At 43.3% G+C, this 24,543-nt stretch overlaps 4 protein-coding genes and 2 non-coding genes across 9 annotated transcripts; 1 reads left to right on the top strand and 5 right to left on the bottom strand.

Annotated features, from left to right (window-relative positions):
• Positions 1 to 475: 475 nt before the first annotated feature.
• Positions 476 to 5,985, top strand: abhd11 (abhydrolase domain containing 11). The gene is made up of 6 exons (XM_035179175.2): positions 476 to 732; positions 2,045 to 2,180; positions 2,564 to 2,737; positions 2,870 to 3,040; positions 3,476 to 3,657; positions 3,796 to 5,985. Exons 1-6 carry the CDS (start codon positions 605 to 607, stop codon positions 3,929 to 3,931), a joined length of 927 nt encoding a protein of 308 aa, XP_035035066.1. The 5' UTR covers positions 476 to 604; the 3' UTR covers positions 3,932 to 5,985.
• On the bottom strand, positions 5,963 to 10,856 carry bicdl2l (bicaudal-D-related protein 2-like). The gene is made up of 6 exons (XM_035179174.2): positions 10,159 to 10,856; positions 9,732 to 9,851; positions 9,351 to 9,509; positions 8,655 to 8,740; positions 8,414 to 8,534; positions 5,963 to 6,920 (listed from the first exon to the last, which is right to left on the bottom strand). The coding sequence occupies exons 1-6, from the start codon at positions 10,690 to 10,692 to the stop codon at positions 6,570 to 6,572; spliced, it is 1,371 nt and encodes a 456-aa protein (XP_035035065.1). The 5' UTR covers positions 10,693 to 10,856; the 3' UTR covers positions 5,963 to 6,569.
• Positions 10,857 to 13,868: 3,012 nt separating this feature from the next.
• sumf2 (sulfatase modifying factor 2) lies at positions 13,869 to 16,373 on the bottom strand. 4 transcript variants are annotated; one of them, XM_035177711.2, is made up of 9 exons: positions 16,198 to 16,373; positions 15,968 to 16,142; positions 15,778 to 15,892; positions 15,216 to 15,260; positions 14,957 to 15,107; positions 14,789 to 14,844; positions 14,519 to 14,603; positions 14,208 to 14,349; positions 13,869 to 14,123 (listed from the first exon to the last, which is right to left on the bottom strand). In XM_035177711.2, exons 1-9 carry the CDS (start codon positions 16,250 to 16,252, stop codon positions 14,021 to 14,023), a joined length of 927 nt encoding a protein of 308 aa, XP_035033602.1. In that variant the 5' UTR covers positions 16,253 to 16,373; the 3' UTR covers positions 13,869 to 14,020. The 4 variants fall into 4 exon arrangements, with proteins under 4 accessions (XP_035033602.1, XP_035033605.1, XP_035033603.1 ...); XM_035177714.2 differs by having other exon boundaries at positions 15,968 to 16,118; positions 16,198 to 16,372; XM_035177712.2 differs by having other exon boundaries at positions 15,968 to 16,124; positions 16,198 to 16,372.
• A 644-nt stretch (positions 16,374 to 17,017) lies between these two features.
• Positions 17,018 to 23,781, bottom strand: cct6a (chaperonin containing TCP1, subunit 6A (zeta 1)). Its single transcript, XM_035179007.2, has 13 exons — positions 23,550 to 23,781; positions 22,857 to 22,920; positions 21,606 to 21,740; positions 21,281 to 21,454; positions 20,860 to 20,963; positions 20,479 to 20,749; positions 19,930 to 20,012; positions 19,016 to 19,112; positions 18,788 to 18,935; positions 17,939 to 18,072; positions 17,672 to 17,774; positions 17,508 to 17,580; positions 17,018 to 17,398 (listed from the first exon to the last, which is right to left on the bottom strand). Exons 1-13 carry the CDS (start codon positions 23,684 to 23,686, stop codon positions 17,326 to 17,328), a joined length of 1,596 nt encoding a protein of 531 aa, XP_035034898.1. The 5' UTR covers positions 23,687 to 23,781; the 3' UTR covers positions 17,018 to 17,325.
• LOC118122708 lies at positions 18,179 to 18,316 on the bottom strand. Its single transcript, XR_004698499.1, has one exon. It is a non-coding gene; the product is annotated as a small nucleolar RNA SNORA22 (small nucleolar RNA).
• On the bottom strand, positions 20,088 to 20,225 carry LOC118122707. Its single transcript, XR_004698498.1, has one exon. It is a non-coding gene; the product is annotated as a small nucleolar RNA SNORA22 (small nucleolar RNA).
• Positions 23,782 to 24,543: the final 762 nt, after the last annotated feature.

Below are 24,543 nucleotides of genomic sequence, written 5' to 3' on the forward strand. Positions count from 1 at the left end.
AAACTATTTATAAATACTAAACCACTGGTGGTGGAAATTAATCAGATGTAATTATATTGACACAGGTACTGTGGCCAAATGCCTTTTTAAGGTACTTGCACTTAACTTGAGTATTTCTACTTTACTCTTCTACATTCATTACATTTATTTCATGACTTAATTTATGATCTAATCTGCATAATCAGTTACTGATATAACATATAGTCAACAAATGAATTATGAATAATTACGCGAGGTTCAATCAGTAATAATGTTTTGATTGATTGATTGGTTTATTGATTGATTGATTAACATTGTACAGCCTCATTTATAAGTCCTTCCTCGGCCCCTGTGAACATTAATAGAGCTGAATGTGTTTTATTGTCTCTCAGGTACAGTTTACGGCGCCTGGCACCAGGAGCCTGACAGACCGAACCCAGGGCCCTCAGACCCCTCGACGTGCTGTGCGTGCTGTGCGTGCTGTGCGTGCCACGTCATGACGCAGCCTCGCCATCAGCTGTTGACAGTGTGGATGCTCAGCCTCCGGACACCGGGTCTCCGCCGTCACCGCGTCCGTGTCTGAAACGCTCATGTAGTTTGTGGACCGGCCGGTACCGGAGCTGCCATGAGCGCGTTGTGTCGCCTGATCCAGAGAGCGCTGCCTGGCGGCGGAGCGGGGCGCCGGCTCTTCCCCGGGCAGCAGCAGCACCTCTGCGGGGCTGCTCTCACGGTGCGGACCGCCAGCTCATCCAGGTACCCCCGCTAGCTTCCCCGGCTAACCGATGCCCTCTGTCCGCCTGAGGTGCCGCGTGGTGCCGCGGCGCCGGTCGGACATCACACCCCACCCCCCTCCGTCTCCTCCTAATAACACCGGCAGTTGTTTAACCGTTAGAAACAGACGCCGGGTCTCATCTGCGCGTCTTTATTTACCGGTAACTTCCCGGAGTTTACGTGAATGACATTCAGACGCCTGGTTAGCATCACGGTAAATGAGTCGAGCTTAGATAACGTCGAAAACGCGACGGACGCGTCCTTTGTCTAACTAAACCGATCACTGAGACAAATAAAGCGTTGAGTGATGCTACGTATAGATTGTTTATGCTATGCTACATGTGTGCTAAATGTACATTGTATTTTTATTAGGTAAGACATGGCCGTATTAACCTCCTGAGGGGGCCAGGGGTAAAAAAAAAATGTCACTGGGCCCCCCAGTCATCTCCACCATATAGGATAATTCATCATTTACTTTAACACCTATAAAACCTGCCGGTAATCTAGAGCTGAATTATAAGTAGATCAATGCTGTTACATATAGATTGTTTATGCTATGCTACATGTATGCTAAGTGTTCTGTGCATTTGTATTAGGTAAACCAGGGCCGGATTAACCTCCTAAGGGGGCCGGGGCTACAAAAATGAAATCGTTCCCCATTCGTCTCCGCTACACATGATGGTTCATCATTTCCTTACACAATGTGAAACCAGCCTGAAATCTAGAGCTGAAATTAATAATCAGTGTGTCAATACACAAATTGATCATAAAGGTAAATGTCGGTTGCATCCTTCTTTGCTTCTATGATGGAATGATGCTACCTCGCCTGAAGATGTCTTTGTGATTATTACTTGGTATACAGAAGACATAAGGCAATGTGATAAAACACAATAAGACTACAAGTTAGGTCAATATATCCAAAAACAACGATTAATGGTAATAAGGGTAAATATTTGTTAGCTAAAACTCTTACTTAAAAAACTATGTATTTGTCCTTTAGTTGAGAACAAATATTTGTGACCAAATAAATCACATCGTTGATCAATGCTGCCACTTTTTCTCTTTGAATCAAACCCCTTTTATCTCCCTTATTAATATGTTCTGCACATTTTTCTTCACTGAGAGATGAAGCAGGCGACTCTTCCTTTTCACTCCTGAATTAAATCAGTTTTCACAGTTTTTTTTTTCTTCCACTTCGACTTGTCACTGTTGCCTTTGAAGATGTGACATAATTCCCAGCACAGACGGGGAGAGTTGAATTAAGCAACATGTTTTTTGGTTTTATTTCCCACAGCCCAGTCAACTTGACCTACGATGTCTTTGACGGGAAGGGAGAGAGCACTCCCCTGGTGTTTCTTCACGGCCTTTTTGGCAGCAAATCAAACTTCCACTCAATAGCGAAGTCCTTGGTTCAGCGCACGGGCCGAAAGGTAATGCAGCGATGAAGACACCTGATGCTGTTCTGTTGTAACAACTAAAACAATTGTCCTTTGTGTTTGAGTTGGTTCTGAAGCTGACTGAGAATGGCCCTCTAACAAAAGCAGGCATGGGAACGTCTGTGTGTTTGTGTTGTGTGTCTGTGTGTTTCTGTGTGTGTTGCCAGTCATTTGATACAACTCCCCGTCACTCTGTGCTGTTGTAATAAATTCTGAGATAATCTGCTCTTTTGCTTCCTTAAAGAACCTCATGTGAACAATACAGCTTTTGTTTCTTATGTCACTTTCCTGAGCCGCAGCCAAACATTTTTTTGTCACCACCCTGTTGCCTCCTTCCCCCCTTTTCCAAGTGTCCTAACTGTCCTTTGACCAGTTAGGTGCTGACTGTAGATGCCCGTAACCATGGCAACAGCCCTCACAGCCCGGTGCTGACCTATGAGGCGATGGCCGGCGATTTGAAACACCTCCTCGCTCAGCTGCACATCGAGAGGTGCGTCCTCATTGGCCACAGCATGGGAGGGAAGACGGCCATGACGATGGCCATCACACAGGTTAGCAGTCGAGAAATGTCAGCATGAATTAATCACGACGCTACAGTCCCCTCGCTGTATGTCACCTAACCTTTGCAGAATCTGAAATTAATAATTCTCTGCTGCTCTCCATGTGTGTCTCTCTGCTTGTAGCCTGGTTTGGTTGAGCGGCTGGTGGTTGTGGACATCAGTCCAGCCCAGACCACCACACGCACCAACTTCCGTTATTACATCCAGGCCTTGCAGAAGGTGAAGATCTCCAGTGACATCCCACGTTCCACCGCCAGGCGGATGGCTGAGGATCAGCTGCGCAGTTTAGTAAAGGTCAGGAAAGTTTTTGATTGAGTGTAAATCATGTCTAAAATAAGTCAGGAATGTGCTTTTTGGACAATTTGTTTCCTTTATCTGAATGTAAACCTGCAAGGCTAAGTTGTGATAATTTGGCACGGCGGTGAACTTCTCAAAGTAAAGTTGATGTGACTCTGTAGCTGCTAAAAGCTCATTTTTGTTTTGAGCTAGTCACTGACTGTGTCTGTCTGCGGTTCGATACCGAACAGATCATGTAAGAACATTTTTAAAGCTTATTCACGGACTGTTGTGGTGATAATGAACCAAAGCATCGATTTAATGGACCATAAAACCAAAGCTTGTGAAACTTTGGGTGAAAAAGTCATTTGAACCATTTAAAAAATAAAATTATTGATTATATCTGTTTTAAAGTTGAACTCTGATCCTGAATACTGTCCTTCCATCAATCAGGAGCACTCAGTGCGTCAGTTCCTGCTGACTAACCTGGTGGAGCAGAACGGACACTATGCTTGGAGGGTCAACTTGGAAGCCATCTCGGAGCACCTTGATAACATCATGAGTTTCCCCAGCTTCGACACAGTCTATGAGGGACCTACGCTGTTTCTGGGTGGAGCCAGTTCTGCTTATATCAGGTATCAACCACCACAGACCTTCTAATTTTATGTATCTAACATATCATAAAATAAGCCTTAACCTTCACTCTTTTACACCACTTCGTCTTACCAGATATTCTCTTTCCTCCTCCTTCTTGTCTTCGCCCCTCGATCCAGCTCCGACGATTACCCAGAAATCCAGAGGCTGTTCCCTCTGGCTGACATCCAGTACATCCCAGACGCCAGCCACTGGATCCACGCGGATAAACCCTTAGACTTCATCAGCTCCATCAGCTCCTTCCTGCAGTCCTAGCTGCCTCCTGTCAACACCTCAGAACGTTTTCTTTTAACGCTTGGCGCCTCTGAGTGTCCACTCACTGAAAACGAAGGTGAGAATTCAGCAGCTTCAGCGAGAGCGAGTGGAATCAATGATAATGCTAATACCTGCAACCACTGGACCAAGCTCGCTCTTTTACAGCTGTCAGTTCTTTTACCAGCGTCAAATGATGTGTAGTGTAGCGTCATGTAGGCAAACCTTTAGTGTTACCAGATTGGCTGGTGTCTAGATTTTTAGATCCGTAGGAAGACGAGAGCAAGGAAAGTATGTTGAATTTAACACATTTAACATAATGGGGCTGTTTTGGAGGTGATACTAATCCAAAGAAACTCTCATTTGCACAGTGCTTTCTTTTGTTTTGAATCATTTATGCCAGTATAGAAGAAAAGTGGATTTAGACCAAGTACAATGTGGGACGACTGAAGTGGACCAGCAGAGAGACAGTTGGATGTGAAGGTTGAGGAGCTCTTCTTGGAGAGAGATGAAGGGGGAGTTTGGTATCATGTGTCAGGAGGATCCAGCTCTTCAATGAGGCTGTAGTACAGACATGATGTTTTGATGTAGAAATGTAATTATAGTGATATATATTCAGTATTTTGAACAGGATTTTAGATTTTTCCACCTCCTCTGTGGGGTTTTTCTTGTCTTATTAAGGAGTGTGGTCTTTTCGGTTCCTGCGCCCGCACTCAAATATACGCTGCTTGCGTTTAGCTTACCTGCTCTCCAGCTTCAGCTCAAACTGAAAGACCACACTCTTGATTTAAAGATGGAGAAAACAAAACTCATGCTACTCCTATGTGCGTCTGCCGAATGTGAGAGATGAGAATATTACAGGTCGCTTAGTCTGACTCAACTCGAGCTTATCGAGAGCACTGGTTATATTTTTAACGGCTACGTAACCATCTATGAAAACCAAGCTGAAACGCTCAGAAGCAGCAATGTCACAATCTGTTTCCTGAATATCTCAGGTTACAACTGGATATGCTTCTTATTATACTCTTATACTATTCTGTCTGTGTGGCGGTACGCTGTAGTAAAGTTGTTGTGTCAGTATTTGTTCAGTCCGATCCGTGTTTTGATGAAACATCTTTTTCTGATTTATTAACTGTATCTCTCTTTATCTTTACAACTAAGGCGCAAAGCTATATGGGTAATATCCCACAGATACATGCTGCAACTATGTACGTCGTTATATATTCCTGACAGTGTTCGTCTCTTCTGTTTCATTTGTTTTGAACCGTACAGTCCAGTAGTAAAACTGCCATCATTATGAAGAAGCAGGGTGTTGTAAATTTGTACGTGCCTCTTTTGTCGAGAGCTATTTTTTCCATTTCTGAAAAACTTGATAAAGAGAAAACATTTTATTTTACAATGTTAACTATCAGGCTTTAGATTGGCAGCTGGGTTGCCAGTTCTGTGTGAATTTCTCACAAGGAAGTCTGACAAGTGAGGGTGAACCCCTTCGCGACGTTGGACGTTTACTGCAGTTGATGTTTAATGTGAATATGAAAGTCTAAGGGGCTTTGAATCATCCGAATGCCGTTGAGTGAAAATCCTCATTTCTTTTTATAAAGCTCCAGGTAGTGGAGAAACACCCCTTCACCCTCCTCAGCCGCAGCAGTGGGGGGTGTTGGTGGTTGTACTGACATTTGAATGCACGTCCTGCTTCAGCGTCTGTAGCGTTAAAGTGGGACGAGATCATGTGAAAGAGGAACTTGTGTCAGCAATATAGGAAAACAAATGAATTCAGTAACATGAGAAACAGTTGGAAGACTGTAATCGTGTGTTTAGGATTGTAGATCGTTTCGCTGTGCGCATGCCTTCTCTTTTGTTATCAGCTGTGACTTTGCTGTGCTATGTACGTCTGTTTGTTTCACATCATGGCATATATACATTTTATTATGTACAAGATGCATATAGGAGTGGATTATATATATATATATATATACATATATACATGTGTGTATATATTATCATCATAAATGTACAAAATGATATTATACAATAAAATGGCAAACATCTGCAACAAAGTTTATTTTCTTCTTTTGAATATTGAAAATGCAGCAGGCAAAAGTGCAGAAAACGTAGGATTAGAGTTGATATGTTGACAGTTTCTTACAAAATAAACTGCAGTGTCACTGAGACATTCCTTTACAACAGTATTCAGGAGATAGTGTAAAGCGTTCAAGTGTAAACAGTATTAAACAGATACATGGCTCATTTCAAATATATAAATTACATTAGTCAAAGATCCAAAGCATGTGCTCCCAGGAAAAGTATAGTTTGTGTCTGATAATGTTTCTCTTACTTCTCTTAAAGTGTTCAATAAAAAACTATTGTACTATAAAATATTGCTCATATCAAAAGGTAATGGAAGCTCTGTGTCCATGTGTGTTTGCAGCTTTAAGTTTCCACATCACACTTCTATAAGCTGCTTCCAAACAAGCTGTCACCGAGTGCTGCTCGTCTGAAACTCAGATTTAAAGTGAGCAGAGGGAAACGTTCCCCCTTCAGACTGCTGCACACGTACAGAACACATCTGTGACTGGCAGAAGACTCAATTGTGAGACACCACAGTTGTGTATCAGAGTGAATGCACCGACTCTTCACTGTTTCAATCGAGACATACGGCCTGGAACCCGTCATCCTTGCCCTGTTCTGAATCCTGCCCCGCTGCGTCACGATTGTTCTTGCCCCTCCTCAGCTTGTCCATCCAGTTGCGACGAGTGACGGACGGAGAAGGCGTGCCGGGAGTTGAAGCAGAGGGCTCCACAGCTCTGGGGATGAAGATTTGGTTTGTGTTGGTTGTGGGAGTCATGGGCGCAGACAAAGGGACAATGGTCGGCCGCTGGATGAGTGGTCGGTTTCTCCTCAGGATGCCCAGGGTTCGGGACTGCTTCCTCTGGGCCTGCTCCGCCTGCTGCTGACTCTGCAGCTGCTGCGTGAGGATCCGCTGAACATCCTCCTGTGGTGACAAAAGAAAAGGACGTCAGAACACATAGAATATGGATTTTGTGGGAGGAAATACGGAGAAAAGAAGTGATGATGAGGCACAAGGGATGGTAAAAAAATGAATAGGGGGTTAAAGAGTGATAAGAAAAGGGGAAAGTGATGTATTTTTCTTTTTTGTTGACGGGAGGAAAACCTGATTCCTTCAGTATAACAGGAGGTTTGTTTGATCCAAATGTAAATTTCAGCCTTCGATTGTACAACAAATTTTTAAAAAAGGGTTTTATTCTGCAAACTTTGTCATAAAACCGGTCTTGTAGGTCTTGTGTAGGGTCTTGTATCTTTAAAAGGTAAACTAGTTTACATCTGAAGCAGCCTCTACAGAACTCACAAGTAAAATTAGATTGTGCCGGTTCAACATTGAAAATGAGCGTGGCGCTCACCAGAAGAACATGTGCATGAGCCTGAGGCCAAAACAATGTCTGAGGATTCCAGCTGCCATGAGTGGACACACTGCAAGTTCTGGATGAGATGTGTGAGAATTTTAATTGTAGTTTTGTGTGTGTGTTTTACAGCTGAGCACATTCCAGGTTCTGAAAGAAACGTGTAATTAACACTACTTTTCACTTCTCTACTTCTCTAGACTAACGTGTTCAAATGTTCCCATCGACTCTAGTTTGCTCTGTGCACACCTCTCTTTCACTTTATTCATGTGTTGTTATGCCTCCGCCCGGCAACACCTTTGCCCGGAGGCCTTTTATCCGCCCATCCATCCCATTCTCATGATCGCAATATCTCTGTTAGGGAGGGCGGGCATTTGGCTTCTATAGACAGGTCAGTGAAAGTGTGAAATGGGGAGGAAGAAAATGGGGGAAGATACATAGCAAAGGGGGCGGGGTGGAACTGAAGGAAACACTCACAGGAAGGAAGAACTGATTAGAATCTGGAGGTCAAAGGTCAACGTCTCTGTGACCTAACAAAACACATTTTTGACCATCCATCCATTATCTATATACCGCTTATTCTTTAAGGTTATGGGAGGAGCCAATCACAGCTGAGATTGGACGAGAGGAGGGGAACGCCCTGGGCAGGTCGCCAGCGAATCACAGACACACAACATACAGAGACAAACAACCATTCACACTTATGGACAATTTAGAGTCTCCACTCCACCTAACCCCAGTTCTTTATGTCTTTGGACTGTGGGAGGAAGCCGGAGAAAACCCCCACAGACACAGGGAGTACATGAGACCCTGGTCGAACCCTGAACAATCTTGCTATGAGGCGACAATGTTGACCACTTCACCACCGTGTCAGTTTTTGGCCATAACTCAAGAATTCCTATGCTTATTATCATAAAATACACTTGATACCTTTAATCAAATGTCTTCACTACTGTCTTGTCAGACATGGATGTAAACATCAACTTGACTGGCTGGTGGAGGTGTTCAACTGAAAGCTGCTGGTTATCGTTTTATCTGAACGAGGTTGAGCTGGTGTGAGATTTACCTTCCAGGCCTCGACCTCCAGCGACAGCTCCAGACGTTTCTGCACGGCCTCCAGCAGCTGGTTGTTCAGTAACATCATCTCCGTCTTACTCCGCAGCAGCTCGGCCTCCATCGCCTTCTTCCTGAGTAGCGGAACAGAAAGAATGACACATTCCTCAAAAATAAATTGCATATTTCAACTTCCTTTTTCCCCCTTAAATCTTGGCTCATCTGGTATTTAGAGAAGATGGCTGTGTACTCACTTCTCCATGGCCTCGTCTCTGTCCCGCAGCGCCTGCTGAAGAATGGCACTTTCCTCTCCTCCTCTTCCTCCTCCAGATTTGAACCCCTGAAGGGACGAGCAAGCAGAGGACGCCGGTTATGTTTTGTCCCAACTTTAACCTCACTGACTGAAACCTCTCTTATCTCAAATCTAGTCCCTCCATTGCTCACACACCGCGTGACTTTTTCTGAACTCCAAAAAAACCTGCTGTAAATACCAGAGACACTTAGATCACAGATACTGTCCCTCGTGAACTTGTCAGACCACATAGCTGAGAGTGGAGACATCAGTGGATTAAGGAAACAATGAGGAAGGCTTAATTCTGAGAACACAGGTGTCTGTCACATGTGTATTCAGATCTACAGACGGGCCTCAAGGCTTCTTTTAAGGCTTCTAGCATTTAACTTCCTTCATGATAATGTAGTCATGAAAGCATCTTGAAATAAGGCAGCTACAGTATCAAGTAAATAAAGTCAGATTTTGGATAAAAACATCCAACATCCATCCATCTCAATAACTATCGACCTTTGTCACCTGCTCTGTGTGACAACAACAAGTTCCGTGCAAAGCAAACATTCCTCTGAGTGACAGTCCCACTAAAATCAACTCAGACTGAGATTGCAGGGAAATGAGGGTGAGGATCTTTTCTTTGAAAGCGTGTGGGTGTTGTCCTGACCTGCTTGGTGTGGCTGATTGCCAGACTTCTGGCCACATTCTGCAGCTGGGCCAGGGCACTATCCAGGCCGTTCTCCCTCTGAAAGGGTTCGGGTGGGCTGGACCCGGGCTCCGTGAGCGGCTGCAGCAGCCGCACAGCGGACAGGACCTCCTCTGTGACCTGGGATAGGAATGAACAGAGAGAAATTACAACAATCCAGTGTGTGTGTTTGTTGTAGGTGTTGTCCAGGTGTTACTCATGTTGTTGGGACCTAAATCTGTGTTTAAAGGTTAAGGTTCGGTTTAGACAGAGTTTAACCCTCTGAAGTCATGGAGACACATTTGTGTGTATGTGTGTGTGTATGTGTGTGTGTATGTGTGTGTGTGTGTGTGTGACCTTTACCCTCTCTCTGCCTTGACTCCAGCCTTTCCCTGACCTGTTCTCGTGTAGTTTGTCCACCTGAGCCTTCAACTTGATGCTTCGTCTGCGGGACAGCTCCACTTCTCTGCGCACTTCGCTCAGCTGCACACAACAAGCATCACATCATGTAAACAAACTACACCACCATTTTTTTGCTAGCGCAGGTAAATGCAGGCTCTCGCTGACAAAGCACAACCTCGACAGTTTGTTTTGCAGAAACTGCTTCATCTAGATTCCAGGGTGAAACTGTGGAGGACAAATCCAGTTGTACCGGCTGAGAGGTTGTTGCTCAGCGCTGCAGAAGTGAATGCATTCATAGAAACAATAATCACATTCACCCTCCACTTGGTACATTTATGTGTATGCAATCTCTCTCTCTTATTTTGACATTCAAAGACTGCTGTCCTACCGAGGCTGAGACATGTCCCAGTGTCCTGCGTCTGCTGAGTGTTTTGCCGCTGTTCAGCAGGTCTGGTAAAGTCCCATCCACGAAGCTCATCTGCAAGGAGCTCCCACCTTCACTGCTTGAGGAGTTCGTCGTCCCCTCTGTGGTCAGTTCCCCTTGACTGTCCTTCTCCTCAGACTGTGTGGAGCTGCTGTCCTCGTCAGCCAGCTCCTCATCGCCCACATCTTTCAAATTCAGCTCACTGAGGAGGCATGTGTTGAGCCGCAGATCTGCACAGTTTCCCTTTCCCAGGTCGTCAGAGACCAGATCCTCCTGCTCTGCGTCCGCCTCAGGTTCCGCTGGATCATGTGGCTCTGTGATGATCACTGAACCTTTAGGATCAACGGGCAGAACTGTTGGTCGGTAAGATGTCCTGCTCCCGAGGGAGCCCAGCTGTCTGTCCTCCATTCTGTTCAGGGACGAGTAGAGCTGCTCGCTGCTGGTGACTCGAGGTTTCAGCCTCTCGTTGAGGGACGAGAACGACTGAGAGAAGTCCATGGTCTGCTGGGTAGAAGTCAATCAAACCATCTGCAGTGCAGGGTGGATAGTTAAACAAGACAGCCAGAGTAAGACAAGAGAAGCAGGCTGGAGGGAGGGTGACTGACTGAATGTCTCCAAACTGGTTTTTCCTGACCGGCGTGCGTCTTCAGGGCTGACATGGCATGATGTGATGTCACCGGAGGCTGTGGCTTCGTGTGGGACGTCTAGGTTCCTTCCTCCTTTTGAGTCACTCCACAAACACGTGACGTGCCAACATACCAGAGAGGCATGGCAACAAAGGTGCGCTGGTTTTATTTATAATCTTTTATAACAATCGAATTGTCACGGCTTGACGCACGATACCTGATTTGGACTGCATGTACGATATATTAAGAAGCTTAAACACACAAAGCACAGGGCTGGAGATGGTGAACAGGGAAAACAAACAAACATTATATTTATAGTCAGTGTCAAAGGCAAGATGAGTCTTATTCCTGACTCTTCAAAATAAAAGTCAAAACCACACAGCTGACTGACAGTCATTGTTTGGTCATTTTGGGTGACAAACCTCCTACATGGTGAGAGATGAGCCACTGACACACATACACATCCTATTTTGGAAGTGAATACCATGAAGGACAAAAAGTTGCATAAGACAACTTTTCATTGGGGTTGTGTGTCCTGTGTTTTGTTGTCAGTCTCACTTATTTAGTTTATGTTTGTCTTACCTGCCCAGAGTCAACGGTTGTAAATAAGGATTCTTTCTACAGAATATTTTCACATTTAGTATTTTATGCTGTTTCCCCATCAAATAGACAAATGTATTAAAAAAAATAATAATAAACCCATATCTCCACCAAGGCCCAACAGTCAATCAAGCTGCACCAAATTACAAACACTCATAGAAATCAGTTCCCTAAATGTAGCTTTATTTCAACAAGATCCACAAATAATTATGTGAGAAATTGGGAAAATGCAATCACCCTATTTGGCTATGTTAAGGAAAGTGAAAAAATAATTCCTGGAACCATAAACAAAGGCCCAACAGGCCCCTTATGAGAACACATTTAAATTCACTAGATCCAGATTTCTATTTGGATCTTCAACAAACTTCCCAACATTCATAATTAGCAGTCCCCTAAACCTGCCTGAAACAAGATCCATGAATTATTCTCTGACAGATTATAGAAAATGTTGAAAAACACCCCTCATCTCTCAATGTTAAAGAAAGGGAAGAGAAATCCCTGAATCCGCCTCCGGCTCCGATTCAGACTGACATATAATGGGTTCTTTCTTTGGTCATCCCCCGCCCTTCCACTAAATATCATGGAAATCCAAACAAACAAACACAGGTGAAAACACAAGCTCTTTGGCAGAGATCATGAATGTAGAGATACAGAAATAGACCTTTTCATCATCAAATTTATTCATTTATTTCTCTATTCGTGTTTGTTTTTTGTTCTTCATTCACTGGCTGATGTCTTGTTTTGACAAAATAATTTGCAGGCAGATGGGAGTTGTTTTAAAGGCTGTGGCCGAGGTACAATAACTAAAAAACACCACAATTATATTACCGTCAAGTTGTTCTTTCCTTATTTCAGAGATGATGATACACGACATGAAGTTCTACCAGTTTGAAGATGTCAGGTCACGTTTGAAGATGTCAGGTCACTTTGAAGATGTCAGGTCACGAACCGGCTCCTCTCACGTTTCCCCCTCCCCCCCTCCCAACCCGGCTGTACACATGCTATTATTTAATTTAACAACCTTTAATTACACTCCTGGTTTTTGGTATTGATGCAACAGGAAGTGTTTTCCTTCTCATGCTCATCTTGCAGCCATTTACAGGAATTGTTTTTTTTCTGAACACGGTCTCTTTCTGCAGGAAGTGGGTCACTGCTTCATTACGACTCAGGCAGGTGGACTCTTCACTGTTGATTGTTGCTTTGTCACGTTGTTCCAGGATTAGTAGATCGCATCTATTATCTATTATTATTCTTCAGATAATAAAACACGTGTCAACAAGTCATTTTGTCTCAAACCTTCAGGGCCTTTAATCATGAAACCACTGGAATGAGACAGTTTTAATTCTTTCAGTAATCTTTTAATTATTAAACAGAGAGCAATGGAAAACATATCAAAAAGAGAATTAAAAAAATATAACCAGTTGATTGATATTCAAAACAATGAATTATCCTGTTTGTCTTGTTCTATTGTAACTTATGATTAGCATTTATTTTACTCTTAAAATGTCTTTTAAAGTCTTTTTGTCTTGTGTCTTGTTGTTGAGAAACTTTCTTACATTGCATCACCCAGTGAAAGGAGCTCTTCACGCCTGGAGGCTGCTCAGATGCAGCGGAGAAGCAGAGAGAATTGTGGGGCTCGATATGAAGTAGTAATCCATATTCTGTATGATTTACAAACTAGTTCTGTTAAAATTTTCATCGCATCTATAATTAAATCACTGTCCTCCAGAAAAGAAACAGCCAGTCCTGGTTCTGGTGAATGTAAATATTTCACAATGAAAAGATCATTCAGTGTCACAACCACAAACTCCACTCAGCGTTACTGCTTGTGTGCTCGGCTCAAAACTATTTGATCGTTTCAATAGAAGAGAAATAAAGGCTTGGCTTTTTTCAGTTACTTGATACTTGAACAAAGCTCTGTGAAAATGTCCGAGGTGTTATTAAACAGAATCAGTGCTAACGAGCAGTGAGCGGGCGACACGTGACGCCGAGGTAAACAGAAAGACAAAGACGGGATTAGACGAGGCTTTGAGCAAAGCAACAGAATCCAATTTACTCTCCAGTCACATACAAAGACCCAACAAGAGACAGATCCCAGGATGTGGAGGAAGACCACCAACGTCCCAGTGTCCCAGTTCATCCATTCAAGTGTTTTCACCAATTCCTTTAAACGTCTCAGCATCAGAGATTTGTATTTTGAAGTTAGCACCACTACAGAATAAAAACAGTGAGGAGTGACTTTTTTGGAAAATTATTTATTTCTTAATATTATGAATCAGTTTTTGTATTAAAAAAAAATCTATGTTCTCCACAGGAGAAATACAGTTTATTATTACAGTATATTATAGGATATAGGATATTTTTCCTGCCAGCCCCCTTGTAAAATATCCAGCAAATATCTGAGTGAGCCCAAATGAGATTACAGCAGGAAAACTCACAATGAGCAAGTTCATGTTTGAAAATGGCTGAAGTTTTTATTGGTCCTGTCCCTTTTCCTTGCTCTTTCTCAACTTGAAAGTCATTAGATCCATATATCAGATCGACACCTGAATTCAAAGGAATATACTTCTTCAGAAGTTAATCTTTTTGAATTCCTGTTCCTACAGCTCTGCTTTGTCTTGTTTCTTCCCTTGTTCCTGTGCGTGGTCGGCAGCACACCTGAATCCCAGGTTATCTGAGGCAGAGTCTGGAGTGTTGCCCATCCTGCAGGACACACAATCACAACTATCAGTCACTCAGCTCAGCTGCAGCCTGTGAGATCTCAGAAACACTGTTAAAATAACCCACCTGGTTGTGATCCGAGCCTTGTGATTGGCTGACCCGTCCACCGTGTCGATCCAGGAGGCACCGCGCAGCACAAACGTTGGACTCGTTCCGGGAAAAGGCGTTGATGTCCATTCCCACGCGTTTCCCATCATGTCATAAAGTCCTGCAGGAAGAATCCACTGAGTTGTTATCATATTGTTATAATAACCAGATATCATTTGTTTTTCATACATTTCTTTAACATCTCTTTCAGTCTATTGCTCTCAACTTAATCATCTACATTTGTTACAACAGTTCTGTAACATCATCTATTTTAATAAAGGCACAGTTACCATAGCTGTTCTGAGGAGGAAATGCAGTGACCGGTGAAATGCCGTGATATCCATCCTCTGCAGTGTCTCCATCCGGGAATGATCCCTGAACCACACAGAAAACACACAGTTATTGCAAAGTTTATATTCAGTTAAGACACTTCATGTGAGAATGTGAATGAAAGATTCAATAAGTGATTTGTTGGGCAGAGATCACACAAGAGCATCTTATATATATATATATATACTCTGCCAATGCTGATTCACTATGTATAACTGTAGTGGGCTGACCTGCCACAGGTTGGTTCTGTTGGCCTGGAACTTGTTTCCCCACGGATAAGTTCGACCTGAAGCACAACAGGCAGGAAGGAGGTGAGAGGACAGAATCAATGTATAATAAAAAATAGTATCTACTCTGTTTAATGAATGGTAATTCTAGGTTTTGTGTGTAAAGTGTACCTTGCAGCCCCCCACGTGCAGCCCACTCCCACTCCTCCTCAGTTGGCAGTCTCTTGCCCTTCCACCGGCAGAAGGCCTGAGCATCGTTCCAGCTCACCTGAACCACCGGGAAGTCCAGGCGCTCCCGAATACCCGACCCTGGTCCTGCAGGCTGAGCAGCAGAGAGTCAGACGGGTGAGAGGGAGCCGATGGAGGCGCGATGGGCGATCACAGAAAATGGTGGACAAAATAGAAAATGAGGCAAAACACTGGACCTCACCTGTCTCCAGAACACCCGCTCTACAGGCATCCACCAGGGGGCAGACTGGAGGGGAAACAGAAGAGTGGAAGTTAGTGACATGGTTGTGTTTTTAATAGTTTATATGTGTTAGAAAGATAAAGTAGATCAGGGTTTGTTGACTCACACAAAAAAGATACAGCCCAACATTTAGGGTTTCAAATATAATTGGACAGATGCACATGAAGTCAAATAAAAATCCTAATATTTACAGTTTTTTACAGTAGCCCAAACTGGACAAATTAAACATCTTTTGAGTTTTTAAGACAACTGAAGGTTTCCACAGTTTCCCTCATGTTTGGAAGGGGAGGGGGAGGTGAGGGGTATTCAGCTGCAACATGCAACTTCACCACTAGATGTCACTAAATTCTACACGCTGAACCTTTAAGTTTTGGTATGACAAATAGGCGAATCCAAGAAAGTTTTTTTTCCACTTTATCGATGAAAAAAAAGGCAAATTTAGGGCCTTGTGAGCCATTCTAGTTTCAGATTAAAACACAGGAAACGTCCAAATACCTATATCATGTATGTATCATCACAGTACCTCAATTTTCTGTGTGACTTTACTCTTCAGCTCCTCAGTCACAAAGTCTTGAAACACAAAGCTCCAGCCGAACGTCTCGGCCTCGGTTCTGTACTTCTGCGCTCGGACAAAGTCTCTGTGGAGAAACAAGGACGTTAACATTGAACTTATCGTCCCTGTCGCTGTGAGCTGAGGTTTGAGGTTTGATCACCTGAAGTCAGTGTTGGTGACAGGAAACGTGTCCATTTGAAAAGGTCCCAGCTCAACCTCCTTAGTGTTGGATTCTCCATCCCTCCCATCAGCTGCTCTGGTTCCCATCAACATCTGTCCTCCGGGTACAGTCACCATCTCTGCTGCTGCTGCTGCTGGGTCAGGGAGGAAGTTCACTTTAAATCATGATCAGTGGAATATGTGGATTAAAGCTTTTGAGTGAGATCTCACCTGCCACCGTCAGTAACAACACAGCAGAGAACCACGACGCTACTTTAACCTTCATTTTCAATTAGCTCCACTGAGCAATCATCCATTTAACAGAGGAAGAAACAACGAGCGATTCTTCACGTCAACGAGTTCATGCTTCGTTTCCCGTCGGACAGATGTCACTGTGACAACGGAGGAGGGTGCAACGATCAACAGGTTCCGTGCAAGAACATTGGTTCCGCTTTAAATTTGGACTAAATATCAAAGTTTATAAAATATCACTCCTTAAGGTTGTTGGATCTACTATTAGATTTTTTTAATGGAGTATTTAAAATAAAGAAAAAACTGAAACTTCTCAATGAAAAATATTTCAGCGAAACCTCATTTTGGTAAATTACTGACACCTGTATTACAACCAAGACAAACATTGAAAGGAAACAGGAAAGAGCCTGCATATTCAACACATTTATAGAGGTATGTGCACTATGTATTAAATGCTACGGATTTTATTTGTATGTTAGTGAAACAACCGTTTTTATTACTGGGTAGTTTACTCAATACACCTTTTTTTTAAATACCTAATATTGTATCTGTAACTTAATCTATAATCTAATCTTTTCTGTAAACAACAGCTCAGACCTGCATGGGTTTATGAAATTTATTTATTTTCTCTAAAACATAGAAAAACAAAACAAAGCATGTAAACAGTTCTACATCTGGTGGTGTTACTGTTTGTAAAGTTTAGTCTGGATCTGGTTCATAACACAGATGCAGTCTCATAACAAAAAACAACCCGTTGTGTATTATTTAATTCATTCATTCTTCACAGAAACACAAAGTCTTTCAGGAGCCAGGTAAACTTTTAATGGGCAGAAACAAAACTGAGTGGCAGCGGTGGTCAGTGCTTTTAACAAAAAAATCTCATAAATAAACCAATCAGAGGGAGGCATTAACAAATCCATGTAAATCAAACTAGCAATACAATGGTTTCTGACGGACACTGATGGACGCAGTGGTGTTGACAGCAGGCGGCCCATCAGACTGGGGTTCTTCAGAGTGCCATGAGCGGGAACACGTCGACTGAACCGCCAGGAAAAGATCTATCCCGGTGAATGTATGATAAACAGTTGCGGCTTCTCCACTTGACATTTAACCTCTGAGAGAAGACATTCCAGCTCGCATGATCTCATCTACCAACAGAATGTTGCTGGCAATCACCGTGCTGTTGAGAAAACAAAAGGGAAACCAATGTATTGAAGAGCAAACAATGCAGGATATATTTTTGTTAAATGTTCCACTGGTGGTGTATAGTTCAGAAATTCAAATCTCACCATGAATGGAGAAGCTGTTTCTTGACACTGTAATTGTCCCATACACCTGCTTCTCCTGCCACCATGGGTTCTCCTGAAAACAACAAGTAAAGGTTGTGATATAAGTGAATCAACCAGAAACAGACAGACAGGACTTTCCAGTAACAGTGTGTCGAGGTTCTGACCTGTGCTGAGGTCAACTCCAACGAGCTGACCAGACTCTTTGTACTCCGTCTGCAGCTTCAGCAGAGTCTCCATTGGGTCGTAACCGGAATTCTGGGCTAAAACCTACAACGGAGGACGCATAACTGACATCAACAGAGGTTCAAGTAGTATGAATACTGACATGACAAATCAGTTTCACGATTGTTTCCTGTCTAACGATGGGGACCAGAAAAGATATCAGCGGCACAACAGAGAAGAGTGTTTCTGGTTGGGTGGGGGGAAATCACCTTAGGGATGACTAGGAGAGCATCTGCAAATGCTTGGACTCCCAGCTGAGCTCTGCCCTTCACATTTGGCTTGTGTTTTACCAGAGCGTCGGCCACAGCCACCTCGAACGCACCTCCACCGGACACGACACATCCTGAAGAGACAAAGATGAAGAGGATTTTCAAAGGGGAGAAAGTATGAATGCCTCAGATCAGTGTATTTAAAGGAAATGAATCAGTGGTTAAAATAAACATTGGCAAGTTTGTTCTGATCAACTGAATACATGTAGGGGAGACTGCAACTCTCCTAATGCAGAGGAAAAAGACCAGAGTCACTGTAGCACAGACGTGAAAGACCAGGGAGAACCATGTTAGCATCCCTGGGTGTTCGCTGTGCGAATGAGACCAACAGCATTTGACCAAAGAAGACAAAAACAGATAAACTGATCTATATTATTGATGTTAGTGTTGTGATACGGTCAGAATCAAGATAAGCTGAATAAAGAGAAAGAACAGTTTGTGAAAAACATAAATAGAAATCAGGCAATGAATGTGCCAGAGTGGAGTCAAAGAAACGAGGTTTATCCCTGCGCTGTGTGGATCTCCATGTCTGAGAGAACGTTACACAGGAAAACCAGAAAAGAGCCTGTTATTAATACTTAAAAAATAAAATGATTACATCAGTAAACCAGTAAGAGGATCAACGTGGGGGCTGTGGGTCTTAGGAAACTTGATTTTAACACTGCAAACTAAATGTTGAACTGCACCCTGTGGGCAAAACAACATTTGTAACAGACATTTAGGCTGAAACAAAATTGTTGATTAAAAGAAATTAGTGGTACAAACACATTAAAGTTAAAGGTGTTTTACCATCTTCTATGGCGTTCTTAACAGCCCGCAGACCATCCCTGACGGCATCTTTGATCTGCATGAGGGTGTGTTTGTTGGGGCCCTTCATCAGCAGGGTAACGGAGCGGGGGTTCCCACACTTCTCGATAAACGTGAACTTCGACTCTCCCTGCAAACAAGATTCACGAGGATTAACAGCTCTGCCTCGACATGTTGAACGTATAATATATACTTAACATTGATACTCACCAGTGTGTGTTCATAGACCAACCCAGCATATCCCAAGCACTCAGGGGTGAGGTCATCGACCGAATTCATGGCGATGCCACCACAAGCGAGGGTGAGCCTGCCGAGAGAACAATACATCTTTAATAATAATAATAATCATAATAATAATAATAACATGATGCTGCTGAGAACATTGTCACACAAACTAAAGCAGCTGTAGAAAGCTATAGTCCTCTGTAACAAGAAGCTGAGGGCTAATGAAGATGCTGGAACTCTGCTACTTTCAAAGGTGACTGCTCAAAGTTTGTTCGCTGCACAATATTAGATGTATTTGATCTTCTTGATTAAAAGACTTAAAGAAGTAAACATGATATATACTTTGATTTTTGCAAGTGAGGGAAATGTTGCTGAAAGGGCCTGGAAGGAAGAGTCATGAAGTAAAAGTAGCAAACAGGGTTAAATCAGACATGTGCAGTTGTGAGTTTCCTCCATCAGTTGCATGATAAATTTCCATTTTGTTACAAATTGGTCACGGGACAGAGACACAAAGAGCTAATGTTCTTAGCTGGAGCTTGACAGACAGAACAGGAACCAGCTTCGCTGGGCTCTGACAGGCTGAAGAGCGCCCCCTTGCGAATCAAACTATTTATGTTTAAGTGTACCATGAAAATGACCAGTCCCAGTAACGACTGTGATAACCAACAGTATTTTTAAAAGTATGTCTCAGCAAGGTATCGAGAAAACTCAGTATACAAGCAGACTTATGGCTACCTTGTCTTATACATTACATTTTTATATATTCAACATTTCTTAAATTATATATCTCACACCCCCTTTTATTTTTGTCATTTTCCTTCTTGTAAAGAACGTACCAAAATCCTAGTTTTTTGCTCAGCTAAAAATAAACAGCATTGTAGAGTAAATAGGATTATTACCTCTCCATGTTCCTCCTCTTAGCTCTGCGCAGAGCTACGATGCCTTCCTTGGCCATAGCATCCAGGGAGAATGGGTCAATTCCCTAAACAAGAGAAAAAACATCAACCAATGATGTAAGATGATCCATTCAATAATAATTCACTGTTTACTCCTGTAAGATTATTCTGATCCGTTGAATACATGTAGGAGAGGAATATGCTCTTCTAATGCAGAGGTACAGATCAGAGTTACTGTAGCACAGATGCAAAAAGACCAGGGGGAACCACATTAGCACCCTTGGGTGTTCACTGTGCATTCAATGACCGATCATGAAAAGATTCGGGTTTATATTTAGTGTAACTTAAATTAGCCAGAGTAATATTAAAGTCCTCCAAGAATCCCTGAACCATCTGAACAGTAGAGTCCAAGTAAACATCTAACAATCCAGAGATAGTCAACCACACCGTAGCCATAATGGATTATTGGTTTAAATGGTATCACATGCCAAAACTTTGTGACATCACATCATTGCTTCGACTTTCAGATCATTGTGGATCCCTCAAGCATACCTTCTGGTTAATGACGACAAATCCCTTCTCTGCATTGGGACAGACACTGTTCTTCAGGGCAATGATCTTCTGCACTCGATCCTCGATGAACTTCCTCTCGGCAGCTACAAGCTTCTCCCTGTCGCCTGCGCTCTTGTAGAAGAAGCCGGAGTTGACTTCCGTCTTTTCATACTCCAAAGAGACATTGCAGGTCAGCACGAAGGCATCCTCCACCCTCTTCTTCATGTCGGGGTGTCGGGCCCCGTGGTCCAACACCAAACCTCTGATCAGTCTGAGAAAGAAGGAAAATCCGACCATTAGCTATCTGGGGACCCTGTACAGTACTGCACCATCAGTAAGAGGACGAGTGGCCTCTTGCTCCAAGTTGGTCTTAAAACTCACTGTGTGTCACAGTCGGTCTTGTGCTTCATCTCCATGCTTTCCACCATAAACAGGTCAATGGGTTCATTGGGTTTAGCAATAGCCAGCACAGCATCTACTACAGCCTGAAGAGGGGAAGAAATATATTTAATAAAATAAAATAAAAGTAATATATTAACTCAATGCAATAGGACCCTTTAAAATGGAAAAACACAGAACTAAAAGTCACTGGACATGTTATATATTTACATTTTAAGAGTTAAAAATTTATCTTTTGTGAAGGACTAAACGATTCTCAAAAGGCAGAGTTGCTTGTTTGGCTTATTTGACTGACTAAGCACTGTGGGCTACAGAAGCTTATGATAACTATAAGATCATTTGAATTCGAAGTCAAACTGAGCCTCAGCGCTCGTGTGCAGAGGGTCAGTCCCTCACGTCTCACCTCAGTGAGCAGATCGGCCAGCTCTGCGTGGACCTTGGTCCTGAGAGAGGTTTGTGCTACGTTGATGAGCGTCTCTCTGTCCATTTCCCGAGTCACCTTCAACTCTTCCAGAACAGCCAAGGCTTTCTCTTTCGCAGCCTCAAAGCCCTCAGCAATGATTCTTGGATGAAGACCCTGCAGGAAGAAAACAAAAAGGGAATTTGGTTTGAAATACTCAATATAGATTTATGGATTCTGAAGATACACATTAGAAAAAATGACATTCTGGGTGGGAAACCAGCCAGACCTGAGACCTTTAAGGTTTTTGAAGTCTTTCTGTTTTTACCTCTGACACGTAGAGATCCGCCTGCTTCAGCAGTTCACCGATGATGAGGACATTGGAGGTTGTTCCGTCTCCTGTAATGTCATCCTGCGCTGTGGCAACCTTTGCAATCAGCGATGCTGTCGGGTGCTGAATTTGCTGTAAATGGGGGAAAACAAACAGTTAAAAGCAGAATTGCCTTTTATGGTGATTATGCAAAACCCCTTCATCGTCCACCTGGAACAAATCTGTCCAGGTTAAGCCTGCGATCAGTGAACTACAACTTTAAAAAAAAACACTCTTGAGCTGAGGCTCAGTCAATATTATTAATCATATTGATAAATGTCACATTATCATTTCTTTTAGGTTTAAAGGCTGATTGTGGCTCCTGAATGAAAGTTGTGGTTTTGTAAAAAGAGAACGACAAACTATTAACTACACAGCAAAACATTTTACAAATCTGAGGGAAACATCAACATTAAATCAAAACATATGGGCCTTTTATTGAGCCGTTTTCAGACATGAACTCTGGAGCACGTCTGAACAACTGGGTCTGGACTTTCTCAGGAGTTTGCCTTTCACACATGAATGTACCGAGAGATTTTCATCTTAGATGCGTTAACACAAATCTCCGGAGTGTTCAGATCAGGGGTAGCACAACGTGCAGAGACAGGATGTCAGGCTGCAGAGATCAGGCGTTTTTTGAGCCATTATCACACCAAACTCTCAAATCTCTTATTTCCTCAGTGACATCTTTGTGTCTTCTACATATACGGCTTCTCTGTTTCATCCAGGATTTCTTTGTTTTCTTATTGTCTCTATCAGTTCAGAGTCTTATGGGTTAGAAACTTCATCAACACACCCTCTCGCTGGTGGTGAATCCTCCGGAGGATCTCCTGCTGTTTTCTCACATGGGCTCACCATGACATTATCTGGTGTCTTACTAGGAGGTTGGCAGGAGGAAATCTTCAGAAAGTCCAGAGCCTCTGACTCAGTGAATTGTTTTCTCCAGAGTTCAGTCCATGTCTGAAAGCAGCTGTATTTTGCTACTGATGACAATTAATTTGCGATAATCATTTTATTTCTTTGCTACAGACATAAAACAGTCAGTACCATAACACGACCGCATTTAGATTCCCAGGGTTCATAGTCGGATATTTAAATCAGACATTAACAGGGATACAATTATAATCATTTTTAAGTACGCATGCACATAAGTGGGTGTGGTCAGCATCAAACAAATGGTGTAGAGATACTGTGACAGCCCTTTCTTACCATCTCGTGTAACAAGACGTTGCCATCTTTGGTCAGCTTGATGTCTCCTGCACCAGAGACCAGCCTGTGGATCAGACAGGCGGGGGAGGGTTAGAGTTTAGACCGAGCACCGAGCGGAGCCACGGCCGGTAACCACAGCCCGATGTGGGCTAATAAGCTAACGGGCAACAGATGATCAGCAGCGGTGGAAGCTGTCGGACAGTCGGGGCTAGAAACCTTGACGACAGGCATGATGGATAATTAGCTGTTATTAACCATAACGACCTAAAATACACACAACCAACTAACAACCGAGTCGTTAATTAGTTCGTTAATCCCGCATGTTATTATAGAAGCTAGCTAACCGCTAATGGACATTCATTCTGTCAATCGCAGCGTTAGCATCATTGGCTAACAGCGTGATGCTAAAGATAGCTTGGTGGTTGCCAAAGCCGATCGTGACGATGACTGGGCAGGGCAACGTGCCCCGGGAAAATACGTCCAGCCACCGGGGGCCTCGGCTAACTCAACCCGTGGTGAAGTACCCTACAGCGGGGGTGATTAGCAGTTACCCCCGGGGAGGTGGAGGATGATCGGATCAACATGTTTTCAAATCAACTGTGAAACCGGGTGGTGAACTTTTGATGCTAACGTTAGCCGCTAGCGGGTTAGCTTAACACGCGTGCTGCACAAAGAGCTGCGCCATACACTCACATCTTCATGGTCCCCTTCGGCCCCAGGTTGCTCTTCAGCACGTCCTGCAGCCCGCGGGCGGCGCTGATGTTCACCGCCAAGGCGGCCTGGGCCCGGGCCACCTCCGCTTTGGGGTTCAGAGCTTTCACGGCAGTCATGTTGAGGCGAGGGTGAGAAGGAGCCGCTGGGTGTGAGTCCGCACTAGTCGGGCCCGGTCGCTCCAGAGAGAGGAAGCAGCTTCCAGAAGAGTCCAACACGTGGTCTGCTGCTGCCTTCACGGACCCCGTCTGAGCTCCGACTTCCTGCTTCTCACCCGGCGCCCACTGTTTACACCAGGGCTTCTTTTATTTTAAGAAGATTTAAATAAGTAAAACCTCACTGCTCAACGACAATATTTAAGCAGTACTATTTTAGCATCCATTAATGCTGCCTCTCTTTACATTGATCAAAGCGATTCAAATACGACACTCAGTGAAGGCAGCACGCGTCACACCCCAGACGGCGTGATGACGTCACATCCATAAGGCCAGCCTTGTGATTCTGCAACTTCTTTCAAAAGATCTATTTGTGTTATAACGGTTTAATTGTTGAAAATGTCAGAAAAACAAAAAACAGTGAACATTTCTCATCATTATTCTCTGAAATTTATGGACTTTGAACAAGACACAAGGAAACACTAAAGAAAATTTGTGCTTTTTGATTCAAACTATTGGTCGATTATACAAAATGATCTCCTACTCTCTGCTCAGGAGCACTGGCTGGTTTGTGGTTGCCGCCTGCAGAAGTGAAACTGACACGTACAGCGAGGGTCAGAAAAACCCTCCAGCCATGACAGATTCTGATGTGAGGAAGTGAGCTGCAGCTTCATGTGGTTCACTCCTGGATCTGAACATGTTAGTGGATGAAGTTGGTCTTTAAAGCTGAAAAGCCTTTTAGGCATCAAGGCTGTACTAAGTCAGGTGTGGTTGTATAAAGAGAGACAGTCACTGGTCCCAGTGGATGAGTTGAACACAGG

This window comes from Hippoglossus stenolepis, chromosome 15 (genome assembly GCF_022539355.2).
Source record: "Hippoglossus stenolepis isolate QCI-W04-F060 chromosome 15, HSTE1.2, whole genome shotgun sequence".
Lineage (NCBI taxonomy): Eukaryota > Metazoa > Chordata > Actinopteri > Pleuronectiformes > Pleuronectidae > Hippoglossus > Hippoglossus stenolepis.

Coding starts and splice junctions, on each gene's coding strand:
- abhd11 (XM_035179175.2), top strand. CDS start 605: ATGAGCGCGTTGTGTCGCCTGATCCAGAGAGCGCTGCCTGGCGGCGGA. Junction 2,181..2,563: donor TTCAGCGCACGGGCCGAAAG/GTAATGCAGCGA, acceptor TTGACCAGTTAG/GTGCTGACTGTAGATGCCCG. Junction 2,738..2,869: donor TGACGATGGCCATCACACAG/GTTAGCAGTCGA, acceptor CTCTGCTTGTAG/CCTGGTTTGGTTGAGCGGCT.
- bicdl2l (XM_035179174.2), bottom strand. CDS start 10,692: ATGGACTTCTCTCAGTCGTTCTCGTCCCTCAACGAGAGGCTGAAACCT. Junction 9,852..10,158: donor TGGGACATGTCTCAGCCTCG/GTAGGACAGCAG, acceptor TGTTGTGTGCAG/CTGAGCGAAGTGCGCAGAGA. Junction 8,741..9,350: donor CAATCAGCCACACCAAGCAG/GTCAGGACAACA, acceptor TCGTCCCTTCAG/GGGTTCAAATCTGGAGGAGG.
- sumf2 (XM_035177711.2), bottom strand. CDS start 16,252: ATGAAGGTTAAAGTAGCGTCGTGGTTCTCTGCTGTGTTGTTACTGACG. Junction 15,893..15,967: donor GTCACCAACACTGACTTCAG/GTGATCAAACCT, acceptor GTTTCTCCACAG/AGACTTTGTCCGAGCGCAGA. Junction 14,845..14,956: donor TGCACGTGGGGGGCTGCAAG/GTACACTTTACA, acceptor GTTGTGCTTCAG/GTCGAACTTATCCGTGGGGA.
- cct6a (XM_035179007.2), bottom strand. CDS start 23,686: ATGACTGCCGTGAAAGCTCTGAACCCCAAAGCGGAGGTGGCCCGGGCC. Junction 20,013..20,478: donor TTGTCGTCATTAACCAGAAG/GTATGCTTGAGG, acceptor TCTCTTGTTTAG/GGAATTGACCCATTCTCCCT. Junction 17,399..17,507: donor AAACAGCTTCTCCATTCATG/GTGAGATTTGAA, acceptor TTTTCTCAACAG/CACGGTGATTGCCAGCAACA.